The sequence below is a fragment of the Rhagoletis pomonella genome, unplaced genomic scaffold (assembly GCF_013731165.1).
Source record: "Rhagoletis pomonella isolate Grant_MI unplaced genomic scaffold, Rhpom_1.0 Rhpom_scaffold_00005, whole genome shotgun sequence".
Lineage (NCBI taxonomy): Eukaryota > Metazoa > Arthropoda > Insecta > Diptera > Tephritidae > Rhagoletis > Rhagoletis pomonella.
In genome coordinates this window covers 35,758,432-35,777,006 of record NW_023458559.1, presented here as the reverse complement: position 1 = coordinate 35,777,006, position 18,575 = coordinate 35,758,432, and the positions used below count along the sequence as shown (strand labels likewise).

The 18,575-nt window shown below is 38.0% G+C and overlaps 2 protein-coding genes across 3 annotated transcripts; both read right to left on the bottom strand.

Moving 5' to 3' along the window:
• Positions 1 to 6: 6 nt before the first annotated feature.
• LOC118738856 (palmitoyltransferase Hip14) lies at positions 7 to 1,817 on the bottom strand (the record flags this gene model as incomplete). Its single annotated transcript, XM_036469866.1, is given in 3 exon segments — positions 7 to 681; positions 752 to 1,374; positions 1,448 to 1,817. Coding segments are annotated over 2 exon segments (1,239 nt in total), but the record flags the coding sequence as incomplete, so codon positions are not given.
• An 11,933-nt stretch (positions 1,818 to 13,750) lies between these two features.
• Positions 13,751 to 17,808, bottom strand: LOC118738868 (G-box-binding factor-like). 2 transcript variants are annotated; one of them, XM_036469883.1, is made up of 2 exons: positions 17,603 to 17,808; positions 13,751 to 14,202 (listed from the first exon to the last, which is right to left on the bottom strand). In XM_036469883.1, exon 2 carries the CDS (start codon positions 14,178 to 14,180, stop codon positions 13,842 to 13,844), a length of 339 nt encoding a protein of 112 aa, XP_036325776.1. In that variant the 5' UTR covers positions 14,181 to 14,202; positions 17,603 to 17,808; the 3' UTR covers positions 13,751 to 13,841. The 2 variants fall into 2 exon arrangements, with proteins under 2 accessions (XP_036325776.1, XP_036325774.1); XM_036469881.1 differs by having other exon boundaries at positions 17,611 to 17,808.
• Positions 17,809 to 18,575: the final 767 nt, after the last annotated feature.

Sequence of the window (18,575 nt, the reverse complement as noted above, 5' to 3'; positions counted from 1 at the left end):
TCTTACTTTAAATCGTTGTTCCTGCGTTGGTCGTATGATGCCCGGATCTCCCTTCCAAGACTTGATGAAGCACACCCAAAGCGCTGCGGAGCAAGACAGAAAAACCACCGTTTCGCCAAAAGAAACCGCGTCTACGATATAAACAATCCACGTTACATAGAACCATGCCTTCGAAGCCAGATATACGCTTAGTGGGAGCAACGCCAACAAATGTTCATCGAATAACGCTTTTCCGAGCGTATGGAAAATGCCGTACAGACAGCCAAGCAGGAAGAATTTAATAATATACAGTGTATTCAGTGTAAATACTACACCTGCCAGATAGAAGGCGGTAAATGGACATGCCACCATTGCCCACCAACGTAGACGCTTATCATGGCGTAGTCGCGATATTCCTGACCGTTGGGGTTGTGATTTGTGTGATGCCTCCCGTACGCGATCTAATACTTTAGCTCCAATCCATATGGCGCCCGCTTGTGTTTCCAGCATCGATAAGGGCGTTTCGCCTCGCAGGTTAGGAACATCGAGGGAGGCGCGTGATTTGAGTACTAGCGTAGAGATGGCAGTAGCATTGCGGGCGAGTATTGCCCAGTGTAACGCTGTATTGCCGTGTGTGTAATCAACCATGGCGGGATTAGCCCCTAGTGTGAGCAATAAACGTACAGGATCTAGTGCGCAAACCTAATGCGTAAAACATTGAAAAAGTAGTCACAAAGGGGAAATCATAAATTTTTATAATAAAATTCCATACTTTCCATGCCGCCCACATAAGCGCTGTCATTCCGCCACGATCTTGCAAATCTGGATCCACACCTTTTGCTATAAAGTATGCAACTAATGCCGTGTGCGCAAATTGAGCTGCAATATGTATGCAGGAACACCCCTCAGCATCTCGTATTCGTGGGTCAGCGCCAGCATTCATAAGCAAGACAACAGAGGCAAGATGTCCTTGACGTGTGGCCCAATGCAAAGGTGTAGCATTCAATTCGCCTCCTATTGCATCCACAATGGCGCCTTTCTCCAGGAAATAACGTATTATGTCGCGTCTATTATTGATAGCTGCCCAATGGAGCAGTGTTACTGTCTCACTATCAGGTTGATTAACATCCCAACCTGATTCAATGAGCTCGCGCACACGCGCTATAGCGCCATATTGTGTCGCTTTGACAATATCAAAACCACTGTAGTCGGGCTCCACGGGCGCAGTGGGCGGTTGTTGTGCCATTAGCGCAGCCTGACGCTCTGCTTCGCGGTCATTTTCAGTACCGGGTGCGCACGAGCCAGTCGTAGCGACATTGCAGGCGCTCTGATACATGTTGCTTGGATATTGATGTTAAGGAATATTTGAATCTGAAATGAATATTTCTATACCAACTACAATATAAGCGTGTATATAGTATATTAATGGAAAATAACAATGTAAAAATGCGTATAGTCAGTCACCCACATTTCCCTTAGCAGCTATTTTCGTTGGGCTAACCACTGTTGTCCTGAAATATGAATCAGCCTGCTTCCGCTGCTGCTATCATTAAACGCAAAATTGCGTTGGTATGAGTGACGGTGCACTCAATCCAGCATTTAAAAATAATTAATTGCACCTTACGCAAAACAAAAGTGAAGATATACTTAATGCATATTATGAAAGAGTCATTTATATATGGAAATCCACTTTTTAATAGATAGCCTGTATATTCTGGAACGTAAATTTTCCAAATCCCAAAAATTGTATCACGCAACCCGAAAAATGAAGATTACACTCCAAATTTTTACCACTTTTGACATTTCAATTGACAATTCTATGCTTGTTGACAGTGGGGGTGACATTTTTTAGCAGCTGTGTGTGAGTGTGTATTTATTTTGTATGCGGTGCGAAAGTGCTACCAAAAGAAAGTCACCGAACTTGGAATGCTGCCATATTAAATTAAAAAGATATACCCCTTCATCCACAAATTCTAAGTTCAGTCAATATAACACCTATCGACCTTGCGGCAAAGAGCCTTGCTGCTAAATCCGCGGGGAGACTGATTGCAACAGTGTAGTTCAAGCAAAGAAACACTGGCCATAGCTCAATAGCCAAAGGGCATGCCACCACGGACTGGCTAAAAAAAAATGATGAAGTAGGAGCGGGAGTGTACTCCTCAGAACCTAGTGTTCGTCGGCCCATCAAGCTGCCGGTTCACTGCAGTATATTCCAGGAAGAGGTTTTCGCAGTTGTTGTTGTTGTTGTAGCGACTACAACAACCCCGCCCAGATCGTTGATATCTCAGTCGTTGTCGTCGCGTTCCACTAACGGCAGCCCTAAGAAGCGTGCAGCCTCTACAGGGTCGGTCCACAGGGACAACGCCGTTAGGGTTGTCGGGTTTTCCGGGCATGCGAAGAGATGTTTCGAGTCGTGAGGGGTCTCTCCGCAAGCCGGACACTCATTTGGCACATCCGCATTTAGTCTACTCTGGTATGAGTTTAACCTGCTGCAGTAGCCAGAGCGAAGTTGCGCGATTGTTGTTCTTGTCTCCCGAGGCAGATGGAGCTCCGTCACGTCAATGTACGGTGTTTGTGTGCCTAGAACGGCATTCACAGGTCTAGAGTCTACATAACTAGAGACTGAGTCCCTGTGAATGCCGTTCAGGGCCTGTCGGTATGCTGACGGGTCCAGAGGCTGCTTAATGAACCTCTGGACTTCGTACGTCAGTTCGTATAGATGCCTCCTGACGTGCCTAGGCGGATGCTCCTAGGACTGCTTGCAGAGCATTATGTTATGCTCCTTGATTGGGAGCATTTTCGCCTCGTCATGGAGGTGGTGTTCAGGTGACATCAGGAGGCATCCAGTCGCTGTCCTGAGTGCGGTGTTCTGTGCTGTTTGTAGCTTCATCCACTGCGTCCTACTAGTCCCCGGCGACCACACTGGTGCTGCGTAGTTTAAAACCGGCCTGCTTATTGCCTTGTATGTTGCCAGCAATGTTTCTTTGTCTTTGCCTCAGGTACTGCCGGCTAACGACTTGAGGACCTTGTTGCGGCTCTGTACTTTTTTGACAAAAGCGGTGGCGTGAGCAGAGAAGGAGAGCAGAGGATCAATTCCCGTTCTGCGTTATCGTGATAAAAAAGTGATAAAAGTAATACCTTCACACCGCAATTATTTCGATGTTAATTTTATACTTTTCACTTCATTTCACGATATCGCAGAACGGGAATTGACTCAGGCTGTCGAATGTTACTCCGAGTATATTGGGTTATTCACCGTCGGAATTGGTGTATCATCGACGTGAATTCCCAGCGGTAGCCTGACCTCCTTCGTCCAGGTGGTGAACAAGGTCGCAGAGGATTTCGTAGGGGAGAGGGCTAGACACTTTGCAGTGAAGAAACGAGAAAGATCGGAGAGATACCCGTTTACTTTCGAACACAGGTCATCAATTCCATTCCCAGTCGCCATGATCGAGCAATCGTCGTCGTAAGAGACAATCGTGACTCCCTCTGGTGGTTGAGGGAGCTTTGAAATATAAAAGTTGAACAGTAGAGCTTTTCGCAGTCGGAAAAGCCGCTGAGCTAGCCTACTCAATGACTGAAAACAACTGTAAAGTTAACTCATACCAATTTACGTCACAAAATGCCCTTAGAAGCAGGGAAGCCATAAATAGGGCAGCAACAACCAGGCGGCTGCATATTTATTGGGTCTCCGGCCACAAGGGAATTACAGGTAACGAAATTCCACTTGGTTCTAGAACAAGAGAACAACATTCCGAAACCGCCTAAAAAGCTTTATAAGGAAATAGACCAGAGGGTGAAAAAGCCGACCATATCGAAATGGAATGCGCTAAACACCTGTAAAATCTCTAAAGACATATGCAGACTGGAAAACAGGACACAAACACGGTTTATACTATCGCTGGCACGAAGAGACTGCGGAACTATGATAGATGTCCTAACAGGACATAAAATGTTGGCAGCGCACGCAAGCAAAATGGGGATTGCTGTCAGTGAAGTTTGCAGGAAATGCATGGGGACGGGAACAAAGGGGACCCTAGAACACATCCTATGCCATTGTCCTGCTCTATCAAAAACACGATTGAAATATCTCGGAGCTCCAGAGTTTAATAATCTTGAAGACGTGACAACACTCTCAAAAGCGTTGACATCCTAAGTGATGTATACTTCGAACATACTTAACTGCACCTCTATCTCCATTTGGTATAGAGACCTATTGGTCTATGTGGGGCGGTCAGCCAGCCAGAATAACCTAACCTAAGCTACAGATTGCATATATTTAGTTTTGAACCTTTGCTAAAAAGATATCCAAAATTGGTAACGGATTACTCTGCTTTTACCCGATTAAGGGCTGTTGTTTCGGTGATCTGACCATGTTTAGGTCGGCGAAAACTCTTTACGTTGTTCGTCCATAGGGCAACATCTGCTCCGCATTCTTTTGCACAGTGCTGGCATCGAGTCAAAACCTGAACCAGAAACCTATACCTGCTGCGTATGCCAGAGAAGATTACACCTAAACTACACATCAGTTAGGTGCATACCTGCAATGGATGTAGTCGTGTCAGAACCTGTTCAGGCCTCAGTACTCACCGACAGTGGATCAAGTCATTCGTGGCCTTGGGCTTTTCTAACCTAACAAACAACACGGCTGCTCCAGTGACCCACAACATATAGCACGTAACCCTCCCACCAAACAGCCAGGCAGAATCTATGGCTCACCTAAACAACACAATCATAACGCGCCCCACCACTCATAAGACAACCACGCCCCACTCAAACGCCGCCGCGGGCCACAAGCGAGGACAAATCAACAGTTCCTAGTTTCTCACAATGCGACATCAGTCAAATGCAACTCTCGCCTTGGCTGGTGCACTTTAGGACATGTTCAGGATTGAGCACCACTCGAGAATAAGCGAGTAACTTCCAAGGCCTTGTTGCAGAGCTGGACAACGGCAAATACCATCCGCGACGCCGCCTACTAACACCAAAATTCAGCGCATACAAGAAATACCCGGCCGGCAACACCACACCTCATTAACACCCCGAATTGTCTTCGTGGGTCGGCAAGGAATGTTGATAGCTGAGGTCCAAGAGACGAAATCACACAGCAATTCAACATTGTTGACTTGCGTTCATCACGAATCACCTCTCCTACCATGCGGTATCGTTTTATCGAAGTAAACATCAACCGCAGTGTCACCATCCTAGAATGTCAGGGTATTGCTACGCGGTCAGGCGTTGTCATGCTTGAAATGTTCAACGCTTACATACACCCTGTTATCAGCTACCCAGCAGGATATCACCCTGATACAGGTGCGCTGCTCAGAGGTGAAAACCGTATGGTAGTGGGTGACTGCAACGCGTACCACGATTATTGGTATTCAAGCCTGTCGAGTGATCGTAGGGGAATATATGTACTTACCAAAGCCATAGACGCTTGATATTCTGCGCAATGGACAATAACACACGCAGCAGGACTATGGCCAGCTGCAGTAGCTCACCCGATATACATAACAGTAGTAATCGCTGGTCTGATAAACAGCAAAACGTGACTGACCAGCTGCCCATAATTATCTCGATTGATAAACCTGCTCACTTTGATTTCGCGGAACGCCGAACCTTTGTCAAATTTAACAAAGCTGCCCTTCCCGCACCAACCGGCGTTCATGCAGGTGAACGTAAGTTCCACAAGGTTTTCACTGCTGCAGCTGCCCGCTTTAACTATTCACCGCCCAAACTTCCCAGTTGAAGCGGCTGTACGTCATAACCATCGCCAGGCCGATGACGGAAATCTCCACGTCAGGGATGTTAACGCAGAGATTCGGAAATTAGTAAACCTACGTCAGCCTAAGAAGTGGGAGAGCATTTGAAGACTTGCAATATAATCTCGCCCGACGAAGTTCGACGATAAAGTGCAAATCCCTTTCGGCGACCGCGTCTCGTCAGACTCGGAGCGATACGCATGCTATTTTAGCCCACGGTTCGCTCTGCATACTACGGTGGAACCGAAGGCTGCACAAACAGCCAACAACCAGTGCGCCTCTTGCTTTCACCAGCGGTGAGGTTCTGGTAGCCATAGGAAAGGCGGAAAACTCCAAAGTCCTTGGTTCCGATGGAATAGACTACATCACCAAGGTCCTCAATTTGTCTATGGGTACTCTAACCGAAACCGTCCCTGTCAGAGAACACTCGTAGTAGCGTTGCATCTGTCAAAGGCGTTTCACACCGTCTACCACTCCAGGCTACTAGAGGATATTAGGGCTACCTCTCTCCAACAGGGACTCAAACGGTGGTCAGCGAATTATCTGATTATTCGGTATTCGTCACTCATCTCCAGATATAATAAGAATTAAACAGGGTGTCTCACAGGGTGGTGTCCTTTATCCGCTTATGAAATGTAATTTCTATATCCCGAAGCTTCCTCAACCATAAAAAGAAGGGGCTCCATCATCTCATAAGCTGACGATTGCTCGATAATGGCGTCAGGAAATGGAATTGATGACTTGTGCTCGAATGTAAATGGTTACCGCTCCGAAATTTCTCGTTTTTTTTTACTGCAAGAAGCCCTCTCCCCTGCCAAGTCCTCGGCAACCCCTTTTTGCGACCTGGACAAAAGAGGTAAGATGGAAGGTGGGAATACGCGTCGACGACAAACCAATTCCGACAGTGAACAGCCCCAAATTACTCAGAGTTATCTTCGACAGTCTGCACTCTTTCTCGGCGTACACAACCAGAATTGTCAATAGAGTAGAGAGCCGCAGCAAGGTCCTCAAGTCACTAGCCGGCAGCACCTAGGGCAAAGACCCCGTAGCGCCCGTGTCGTCGGTGGGGACTAGCAGGACACAGTGTATGCGGACGGACAAACATGGCTAACTCGATTTCTCTTTTCATTCTCAGCATTTTGATATATGTACATATGTCTATATCTTTATCGATTCCTTTAGGCTGTTGTAAACGACCGTTACGTGAACAAAGTTAGTATACAAGTGCGCCTGGGTATAAAAATACGAATTTCTTTTTTCTATTTTCTATAATTCTGGAGGATTGGGGTGACAGCAGTAAAATTTCCAAAGATTCGATTTTCTGTGTATTTTTTGACCACCCGTATAGAGTAAAATTTCCTTTTCCTCACTCAATTTTCTTTTTCGTATTTGTTTGTCTTACATTCCTTTTATTTGACAGTATAATAAAGTTAAATAGTTTTACACTTAATTATGCAATGATGATAAAATTAAAAAATATACATTTTATTCTTTTCCATAATGCGTTTAAGATACGACAATTATGTGTTTTTAATGAGTTTTACAGCACTGTACATGAATGAGTGCTTTTAGAATTAGTCAAGGGTACGAAATTTATCGATTACTGAACAAAGCGAATTTTTTTTCAAGGATAAATATAAATATTTTTATTTTTAAATTGTTACAAAATCGTTATTTTTATATCACAAATAACGGCTAAATTATAAATATTATTTTTCGGTCAAATTTAATCGTTATTTTGAGGTTTTTATCTTGTTTTACCAAAAGTAATCGTTATTTTATATTTGAATTTTTTTCGTTACTTTTTAATTTAATAGTTATATGGATACCGCATTTGGTTGACCGTTGTTCTAAATCTTTTATGATCTAAAAAATAAATCTAAAAATAACGGTTATAGTATGACGTAAAAATATAAATAAAAAATAACGATTAAAAATTGATCGAAAAAATAAAATTCCAAAGGTATCGATCATGCTTGATCGTAAAAATAAAAATATTAAAATAACGTCTAAATTTTAACGGAAAATAGAAATAAAAATTTAACGGTTAAATAAAGGTTTTTATTATATAGATTATAAACGTTACGGTCCCTGTTATTTTAACCCTTTCAGTACAATCGTCCAATATATTGAACAAACTTTTTTGTACTTAAAGATCTTTTTTTCTTATATAATAAAATAACAGTTGTTTTGAGGAAAGTGTATTATTCTTATTTACCGCATTTCTTTTGCTGTATTTTCGAGATGATGTTAACCGTGTTTTTTCACAAAACTGGATGTGACTCTTTCCATCGATTTCCGATATTAAGTAGTTAAATATATAAGAACAAATTAACTATTTTTCGGTTGAATTGAGATCCGAAAAAAATTTTAAATGTTATTCTCAGTATTGAAATATATTTCGCAAAAGAAAAAAGAAAAATTATTGATATCCCTTCCCTGTTTACAAATCTAGAGTACCACTGTCCAATATTATGGACGCTGAATAACGGTAAAACTAAGAGTTTAATAAAATCTTTGATTGTATTTTTGAAATCAATGACCCAGATTAGCCGGTAAACAAATTTTCCGATTTTTAGCTTCAGCGGCTGATTCTTTGTACTGAGAGGGTTAAATCAGCTCAAACCTTTTTGAGAAACTTCGTATTTCTAGATTATAAGCACTCATCCGTCAGCCACGCTTCCCAATAATTATTTTATTTAAACATACATACATATATGGCTTGTTATTTTATATCTTCGTTTTCCAGCCTTTTTTTTGGTTCCCAATCAATGAAGATCAATCAACTTGCTTCCTATTTTTAAGCCTATGATATATGTATTTCATATTCTACGTTTCATGTCTTGGGATATATAATGTATAATATAAAAAATAACGTTTACAACGATTATACGCATTTTTTTGTTAGCTCTTATATTTTACAAAAAATTTCTGACTTAAATAGTATACATGGTTTTGTTTTGCTATTTTTTGTTTTATTATTAGGTTTTGCATTTGGGGTTAGGATCTATGTACGTGTTTTTTTTTCGTATTGTATAATATAATTTTTCTTTTTGGTTTCTACTATTTTGGGCTGGATAAGTGTTGGTTGTTGTTTATTCTCCACTACATTTAGACTTTTAAGTATTTCTTATTTAAATTCCTTAATTTGTCGCCATGCAAACCGATTAATGATATGAGCGTGAAATTCGTGTCGAGCATGCAACCTATTTAAGTAAAAAAGCTACATTGCATTAGAAGAAAAAGGGCATAAGCTCATTATTTAGTTACCTAAACAAATTTTGAAATTAAAAACAGCTTAATAACTATTTCAGTAATATAACGATGAGTTAATGATCAGTTTCAAAAATTATGTTTTTATTGTTGGTTTGTACATAAGCCAAATTGATCAAAATAGCCTAGTACAAACCAACAATAAAAACTATTTCAGTATTTATAGTACAGGGGTATGTTGAAATAGAGGTAGTGAGCGCAGCTGAGAGCTTACAATTTTATTTGTAGTTTTTGTGTTTAGGTGGGCCGATGCATATTTGTTTGCGCTTAAAATTATTCAGCATTTGCAATTTTTCTTTGTGTTTTAATTAGTTTCTAATAATTGTGTGTGTCTTTCTATATATGTAGTTTTATTAAGAGCAGTGTTTTGATATAAATATGTAGAATTCTGTGATTTAAAATGGCAATCAATTTTTTTTTCGTAAATTTAATACATATGTTTTATTATTTTTTTATATATTTTTTTTGCACATAAAGTGTTTGCTTTATCTGTATTTATTTATTATTTGTATATATAAAGCTAAAGTATTGTATCTGTTAAAATACACATGTATTTTTTTATATACAGATCTTGGTAGATTTTTCTTTTTCGAAGCAAGCAAGCTGCGCTCAATTACTTTGTTGAATGTATTGCCCAATATGTATGATTAAATACTGCAACAAAAGACATGGATAAACAAAAATACAGTATTCAAATGTATGACTTTACTAGCAACACTCTTGTTAATCGACTTTTATCGATTGTTCGCTGAATGCTGTCATACGTAGTTAACGGAAGCGGAAATACATCAGTTGAATAATTTATTACAAGAATAAGTTCCGAGTATTTGCAGAGTTTTTCGTCTCATTGAATTTATAAAAGTGGTTTTCATACTGTTGCATTGTCGAATATGATAAAAATAAAATGTTGAAAAGTGATGTTAAGTGGTATATAGTATTTGTTCTTTAAAGCAATTTTTCGCTTTTTTATTTCTTTTGTTATTTTGTTCTTCCATCAAACGAGCAATACGACGTTGGTAGGAAGCAGTTACACGCTGTGGAGGAATCTTCAACCGTGGAATTCTACGTACGGCTATAGGCTGCCGTCTGATGACGTCCAAGCATCACCTAGTCGACGAAAGACAACGCTTTGCTTTGAAATGTTACGTCCCCCCGCTCCACCTCCTCTCCACGTGAAACGGCACCTGCACGATTGGAGAAGGGACAACGAGTCGCGCGTGGACCATCCGCTCGACGAGGCGCTACACAAAGTGACCCGTAAAGACTAGCTCGTTCTAGGTGGTCCAATGCCGCCCATTAATATGTATAGAGGAAGCAGAAATGACAGAAGAGAAACGACTGGCGTGCTCTGTTGGACTCGGCAAATATTGCTTAGGCGGTTACAGCGCCCATCAGAAAGAAGAAATGACGAGAGGGATTAGGTGCGTTTCGGGTGCTGCGACATGCTTGAGGTAGCTGTCTCATATGTACCTCAGCTGAACTCAGAAGTGGTGAAAACCTTCCCAGAATGCTGATAACCTTGACGGCGGAAGATCTATGCACCGCGCCCACCGATGTCGCCCACTCCCACGGCTTCAGGCTTGCCGAGTCAATGTATAACGAGGAGACTACCTGATGAGATCCTTGCGACACGACAAAAACAGAATCGAAACTTTAGACTTGTGAAAAAAATTCAGTCTATGGATGTTATATGCAACTTAAGTGTAAAAGTAAAAAAAAAAAAGCCGAACGATTTTTGATTTCACGATTAAAGGCATTGTAATTACAATTTTACAGAAAATTTTTCAAAACCATATTCATCAGAATTTGTATTGAAAACGCCCTATCTCAGAATTTAGTTGAAAAACGTATTGAAAATATGTTGAGATAGGACGTCTTAAAATCGGCAGCTGAGATAGGGCGTTATTCAACAGAATTCTGAAATAGGGCGTTCTTTAATCAAATTCTGAGATGGCGCATTCTTCAACGAAATTCTTAAATAGGGCGTTCCCGAAAAGTTTTCTGAGATAGTGCGTTCTTCATAGAAATTCTGAAATAGGGCGTTTCTGAAAACTTTTCTGAAATAGGGCGTTTTCGAACTGTTTGCCGAGATAGGTCGTTCTTCCACTCAGCCGTCGAAACACGATGCAGTCCCACACATATATGTAAATTAGATCGTACCACAAACAAAGTTCACCGTATACCTTCGAAGCTGAAGTAATTTTGCAATGCAGTTTCGAAAAAAACTATTTTTTGCCCATGGGATCGTTTCTTTTACATTTTCCGTCATACATATCTTCGGCATTTGCAGTCGGATCTTAAAGTATGATACATATATTAATGTTCTTGTCCCGAGGAGAATTTAATTTTGTTCATTGACCTCACAAACATCGCTCTTGTACTTACCCAGCAGCTGAGATAGTTCTTATCACCCCAACGTACCACCCTAATGTCAATAAATTAAACCTCACCAAAAATCACTAAACTTCTGCTAAATAAGTATTTCGATTCGAAGACAATTTTGTTTTTTTTCGGTCTAACGTGCCTTTCAAAAATACCTTAGACGTAAGGGGTGTGGGGCGAACTTTTTTTGTTAGCGTGTAAGGTGGTGCGGTCTAATATACCTATAATGTGGGTGTTAAATAATTTTAAACTCAGTTGTAAAAAAAAACTTACAGTGAAACAAACGAAATTAAACAAAAATCCAAAACTATATTCAAAAAAAGTATATAACACAAAAAAGAACACAGAAGTTTTTTTTTAAATTTTTCATTTATTTAAGTTAATTTTTTTATTGCATAAATTAAAAACAATTATTTTTTTCGCTGGTCTGTTGTAAAGTACAATATAAATTATTTAAAATTAAAAAAAAAAATGTACGTAAAAATTATTGTTACAATTGTTTTTTTTTTTGTTTGTAGGAGGATAATTAAAGGTTTGTCGGGGATAAGGTTTGAAGTAAACTTAAAATTATATGTGTAAAAATTTATTTTAAGATATTAAATGTTTGTAAAGTATTTTTATATATAAAATATAAAATTAAAACAAACAAAGCTTGAGAGAAGAAAATAAAAGTTTTTTGTATATGTAAAAATAAAACAACAACAGTTAAAATACAATTTTCTGCACTTTGAAAATATTAACTAGAATAAAAGAGTACATGCTTGTATGTAATTAAGGGGAAAGCGATTGGTGATGTGCAAGACACAATTTGTCTAAAGAGTGAGCCTAAGAAAGCAATTCATTGTAATTACATGCAAAAAGGAAATTCTTTAGGCATACCTAGCTGAGAGTAGAGTTATCTGTATGTTGCTTGGTTGGTGTATGTGTGGCAGCTCATACTACTTACAGTGCTCTTGCACGATATGTATTTGCACATGTAAATGCTACTTTTTTGCATGTTCTTGTATGTCTCATATATTAGAACGCATCAGGAAAGTTGCATTTACATATAGAAATACACATCGTGTAACAGGGCTCTTAGCTTATAAGTGGTCAACGTTCTGTTTTTTATATTACATACATGCACTTTTTTATTTTAAACATTTTTGGTTTTATTGTTTTTTTTTTTAAGGATTTCCTTTTGTTTTTTTTCGCATAACATCTCTAGTTTACTCGCTTTTCATTCATATGCAAATGCCTTTATAGTTACATAATTATATTTGATTAAAAAATATATGTATGTATGTAGATACGCTGGAGTTGAGATGTACATATGAGTTTTTTGCTTATTTGCTTGCATGCATGTACATAAGTATCATACATAAATGTGTATTTATGTATATATGTAAATATCCTCAACATTTTTCGCTTTACCAATCTTTGCTCATACATTGTCGCTGATTAGATTTTCTTGCCTTTTATTCTTTTAGATTTTATTTATACTTTTCAGTTATATTTTTTCTTCTCATTCGACTTTATCGCACGCACACTTTCGAATTTTTCAACTTTGTTTTTGTTTTTTTTAATTTATCATTCTTCGTTTTTCATTTCACATTCCGCACATCTGCAAATATCCTTACACGCCCCTCTCATTCAACTGTGTCCTACTATGTACTTATATTGCTGCTGCTGATTTCGCTACTCATTTTTGTTTTTGTTTGGTGGTTGTGTGGGTTACTTAGTATGCATATGCATTTGCATGCGTGCATGCCTGACACATTATTATGTACGCATCTACATACTACATACATACATATGCATGAAAGTAATGTTTTAGAGCTGCACTTAATAATTACATATAAACTTGATCAGCATCTTCTGTTAATTTCTTGTTGGTAAATGTCAGTATGTACATACTATATGTATATACCTTTCATATATTTACATATCTATATATTTGTATACGTATGTGTGTACTTCTTTGCTACATACATACTTATGTAAATCTAGCTGTGTGTTATTTATAAATACATTTGTATGTATTACATATTAATGCATATCTCATTTTTCGTTCTGTTTCTGCTATTTTTGTATGTATGTATGTATGTTTATATATTTATAGTAAGTAGTATTAATTCAATTTGTTTCTTGTTGTTTTGTTTTCTTTTCCGTTTTAATAAAAAAATTACAGCAATTGCTTAGGAAAGTATTTCGCGGGGGGATAGGTAGCTCGTTAATTTGTTTTTGTTTGTGTATTATATAATTTCTGTTTTGTTTTATCATATAAATATATATGTATGTTTGTATGTATGTATCTATATAATATTTATATCATATGTATATATACATATCTGTGTGTACATACATACGTGCATACGTAAGTGTGTGTGTGTGTGTGTACGCTAAATTATTTAAAAGCAAAAAACGCAGAAATTAAATATTAATAAACATCAATTCCCACTGATGTTACGTTTTATTACTTAATTCGGGCGGATTTGGCGGACTACCTTCCAGCTGCTGATGCTGCTGCTGCTGGTTTGTTTGCAGTTGATTTTGTTGTTGCTGTTGTTGTTGGTGGTGTTGATGCAGCTGATGCTGATGTTGGTGCTGGTGCTGGTGCTGGTGCTGATGCGTTGTCGTCAGCAATGTCGGCACTGATATTGTTGTCGCTTGTGTGATGACCGTTGTTGCTGTAATCGTTTGTTGCACTGACTGCTGTTGATTCTGTGGATGTGTCGATTGTATTTGCATCTGTTGTTGTTGGTGTTGCAAACTTTGTTGCAACTGCGCCTGCGGTGTAGACATTTGTGGTTGATTCGTGTTGTTGCTGTTGAGGGTAAAAGAAAGTTTTGTTAATTAAGAATTAAGTATTTGCTGCATTTCTTAATCTAACTTATTTAAGATCTTAACTGTGCAAAGGAAATATTAACGAAATTTAAATTAAGCTTGGATTTTTAAATTTTCTTCGGTTAAAAAGCATCTGTTTTTTAACCGACTTTACAAAAAGGAGAAGGTTATCAATTCGTCGGAATATTTAAACATTTTTTTTTTAATGTATGTTACCGCATAACTTTGGACCACGTTAACCGATTTTGTAATTCTTTTTTATCGAAAAGGGTGGTCCCATACTAATGTTGTTTAGATCCGATAATTGGATCGTGAAGAAATAAAAGATAATCTTGCATTTTTATATGAGAATTTAAGTCGGTTTTGTTTTTTGCTTAAAAACTACTTACTAGTTAATATTAGTGGGTCTTTTTTGAACTGGTGACAAAAATTTTGTAATTTTTGGAAATAAAGTGCCTCGCAAATTTTGCACGCTTTCCGCACAAAGAATAGCACATTTCTTTTGAGCTCTAATACCGTATTCGCACTGGTCATTAAATGGCCAAATTCGAATGACAATGTCGGTGTCATTACGTTCATAATAATAGGCTGTCTCCATATGGAATTTTTAATAGTCACACATTCGGAACCCCGACATGTTTATTTCTTTTTTAACCGACTTCAAAAAAAGAGGAGGTTATCAATTCGTCCTGAGTTTTTTTTATATATCTATGTTACCGCATAACTTTGGAACACGTCAACCGATTTTCCTAATTCCTTTTTTAAAGTAAAGTTGGTACCTCAGAGGTGGAACATTGGATCATGAAGAAATTAACGGTAATCTTATATTTTTATATGAGAACTGAAGTCGGTTTTGTTTTTTGCTTAAAAATTACTTGTATTTTGTAGTGTTTCATTTATTAATTAAGAAAAAAAGGAAGGCTTGCTAAACCTTGCTTCGAAAGGCATCCATACTCAAGTCTATTGAGCCCTCATATGTAATTCATTACAATTAAGCTGGAGCTGGAATAGAAGCTCAGCTACGCTAGGCATCTCATATAAGCTCTTATCGTTTGTCTATAATTTCAGCTATGCTACTCTATAAACACTTACACTTGATATCCGTTAACAATTCTCTTCGCTTATTTTAGCTAGGCTTGGCACTCTAAGACCTCTCCCTGCTTCTGTTTAATTTTTATATTTCCAAACTCCCTCAACCACCAGAGAAACTCGCACGCTGACGATTGCTCGATAATGGCGTCCGCCAATGGTTGCTTTCTCGCTTCTTCACTGCAAGTAGCCTAACCCTCTCCCACAAGAAATCCTCAGCAACAATTTTTAGCACCAGCACGAAAAAGGTTGGGCTACAGCTGCGAATTTTTCTCGACGGCGAACCAATTCGGACGGTGAACTACTCATCGAAGTAATATTCGGCAGCCTGCTCTAAGGGAGCACAACATCATGCTCAGCAAGGATTTGCTAATAGGGAGCTACATACGTAAGCATCCCAAAAGGCACTTTACTTTCTGGACGGGTTAAGTATAAACGGCATTCACAGGGAGACTGTCACCACCAGTTGCAGACAATAAGCTTCAATTGCCGAGAGACCCGCGTGATTCTGGTTCGATTACAGTCTGAATACTGTTACTTGTCCAGACTTGACCCGACATCCCAAAGGTATGTCCGGCATGTGGAGATTCCACCCACGATACCAACCACCTCTTCAAATAACAACTCAACCCAATTCAAATAACACCATTCTCCCTCTGGTCACCCACCCCGTCAAAACAGCACGTTTCCTGAGCCTCCCGTAAGTTGAATTTGACGACGAGGATTGAAGGACTATTCCACCTAGGCAGGACTAATGGCGTTTTCTTTTCTCGAAAAAAATGTCACCTTCTTATATGGCAACATTATCACAGGGCAACACTTTAAGGAAAGAGCACGCAATATGCATGTGAAGATGCTGAGACACGGAATCTTGATAGACCTGGCGCAGAGAAGAGTAAGTGCAACATTAGGTCCATTCAATATCAACAAATTGTTACGAATTGTTACTAGTACTGGCAAGTTTTTACTGGAAATGCATTCAATAACCCAAAATATTTGCAAGAGAGCAAATTCGAGAGCGTAACAAGCCGAGAGAGCGGAAAGTTCTTGCAAGTAAAAATTTTACTAGCAGGAATTTGCAGGAGTCAAAAAGTAAGGTTATGTTTCAAATTTAAATGTAAACAAACTGTTTAAGAGGATGATTTGATGAAACATAATTAGTGAAATGAAAATATGGATGAAAATTTTAAATCTATTGTATATTTTTTTTATTTTTATGACGATGGGAACTATACCCAATTAAAAAGAAAATTGCGGCCAAAACTTAACCGTCAGAAACTGTCAAAATGGCCTAAATTCCAAATTTTTACTAGTTTCGTGTTCAATAACTTTTTCTGAAAATTTTCTCTTGCTCTCAATTTTACTCTCTATTTTTCTTTTACGCTCTCGCTGCAAGTACTTACTGGAAAAGTTATTGAATTGACCTATTATCTCGGGAAAAGACAACGCTATAAGTAAGCCGCGACAACTGCAACATTCTAAGATGCGTTCCATTCCAGGATCTTACTAATGGTTTGTTGTACATATATTGGCATTATATCGAGCCCTAACCGCCAAAATAACGTAAGCGACATTTTTCAAAATTTTCTTTTTGATGCAGAAATATTCCTAGAGCATTTAGATGCATTTCTGCATCAAAAATAAAGTTTTGAAAAAAATGTCGCTTACGTTATTTTGGCGGTTAGGGCTCGATATGTTTCTATTAAATAATAATATGAAGTCTTCGAAGGAAGAAAATAAAGTGACTTATTCTGCAAACAGCTTGAGTTTAACATTTTTTATATCAATAGTAGTAACCGGGTGGGAGACTAGTAAATAAAGGAATTCAAATGCGCTATTTCATACAGACGAGCAAGCATGTTGGAGGAAGCGCGATGTGGGGAAGTGTTTTTCTGCCCAAAATGATTTATAAAGACATTTTTGTAGCTGTAATGCTTCCCTGTTACGAAGAAGACGTAGCATTTCTTGGGGTTTGCGACCTCATAGACACTCCGAGACTTGTAAAAACTTGTAACAACTTGTAAAAAAAAATGAATAAAAAAAAAAAATGGAGTGACCACCCCAAATATCAGACATCCATTCTGGTTGGAAACTTTTGGAATATTTTAAAACAATAGATCTCCTGCGAAAACTTTATCAATTCTAGAAGACTGATTGCTGCACGGAAAGCTATTGTTTTAAGTTTCAAACTTCCATAATACGAAATTTCTAAAACTCGAACTAAATTGAGTGGCAATAGCATTTACAGAATTTATAGAATAATATACATACACACATACATACATACATACATACATACTTTTATGCTTCCGTAACTCGAACTTCCACAGCTCGAATTTCTTCATAACTCGAATAAAAATGCTGGCACATACTACATTCTGTAAGTCGAATTATTAAGGGAAGTCTCAAATTGCGTTGATTTTCGATTTATTTTTCTGACGAACCTTGTTGTTCGAGGAAGTGCCTATTCGTAAAACGAATGATTTGCTTTCTTTATGAAAATGCTATTTGCTGTTGTTTATGAGTTTGAGTAACCTTCAAATGGTAAAGTGAATTAAAGTATTTATCAGTGAAAACAAATGCAAACTAACGGAATGTTTAATAGTAAATTTATATAAATCTTAAAAAAAAAGAATATGCTTAAAAGTTAAAAATCATATAATTCTAAATAATGTTGGATTTCCACTAGGCATTAAATGGCAAATATTTTAAAGACAAAGTTAGACATTAAAAAATAATCGTGTCATTACTTTAAAATGGTCATTAAGTTCATTTCCACTTGAATTTTATTAAATGGCACCAATTTTTTGTCATTCAATGTCTAGTGGAAATTTGGCATAAGTCTTTATAAGGCGAACCTTTTCTTTGTATAAATGGTGATTCGAGTTGTGAAAGTTCGATTGCATTTGAGAATGTCGAGTTATGCTAGAGACAAACATCGAAGTATGGCACCAATACGATCTATGGCTACGGTGACCATATTTGAATCGGTTAATTAATGACAATTTTGATGCAGTTCGGTTCGTTTAGAGGAGTTCTGTTGAACTGCATCTCATTTTGCGTATGGGATAAATGCTGATTTATTCTCTTTGGTAATTAACCGATTGGCAGCTGAATATGGGACACACAAATGAATTTTTCTAGATAATTCTCCACAAAAGCTAATAGAGCTTAAAACCTTCAATGATCCTAGATTCATTATTTTTTTAACCGACTTCACAAAAAGGAGGAAGGTTATCAATTCGTCGGAATAATTTTTTATTA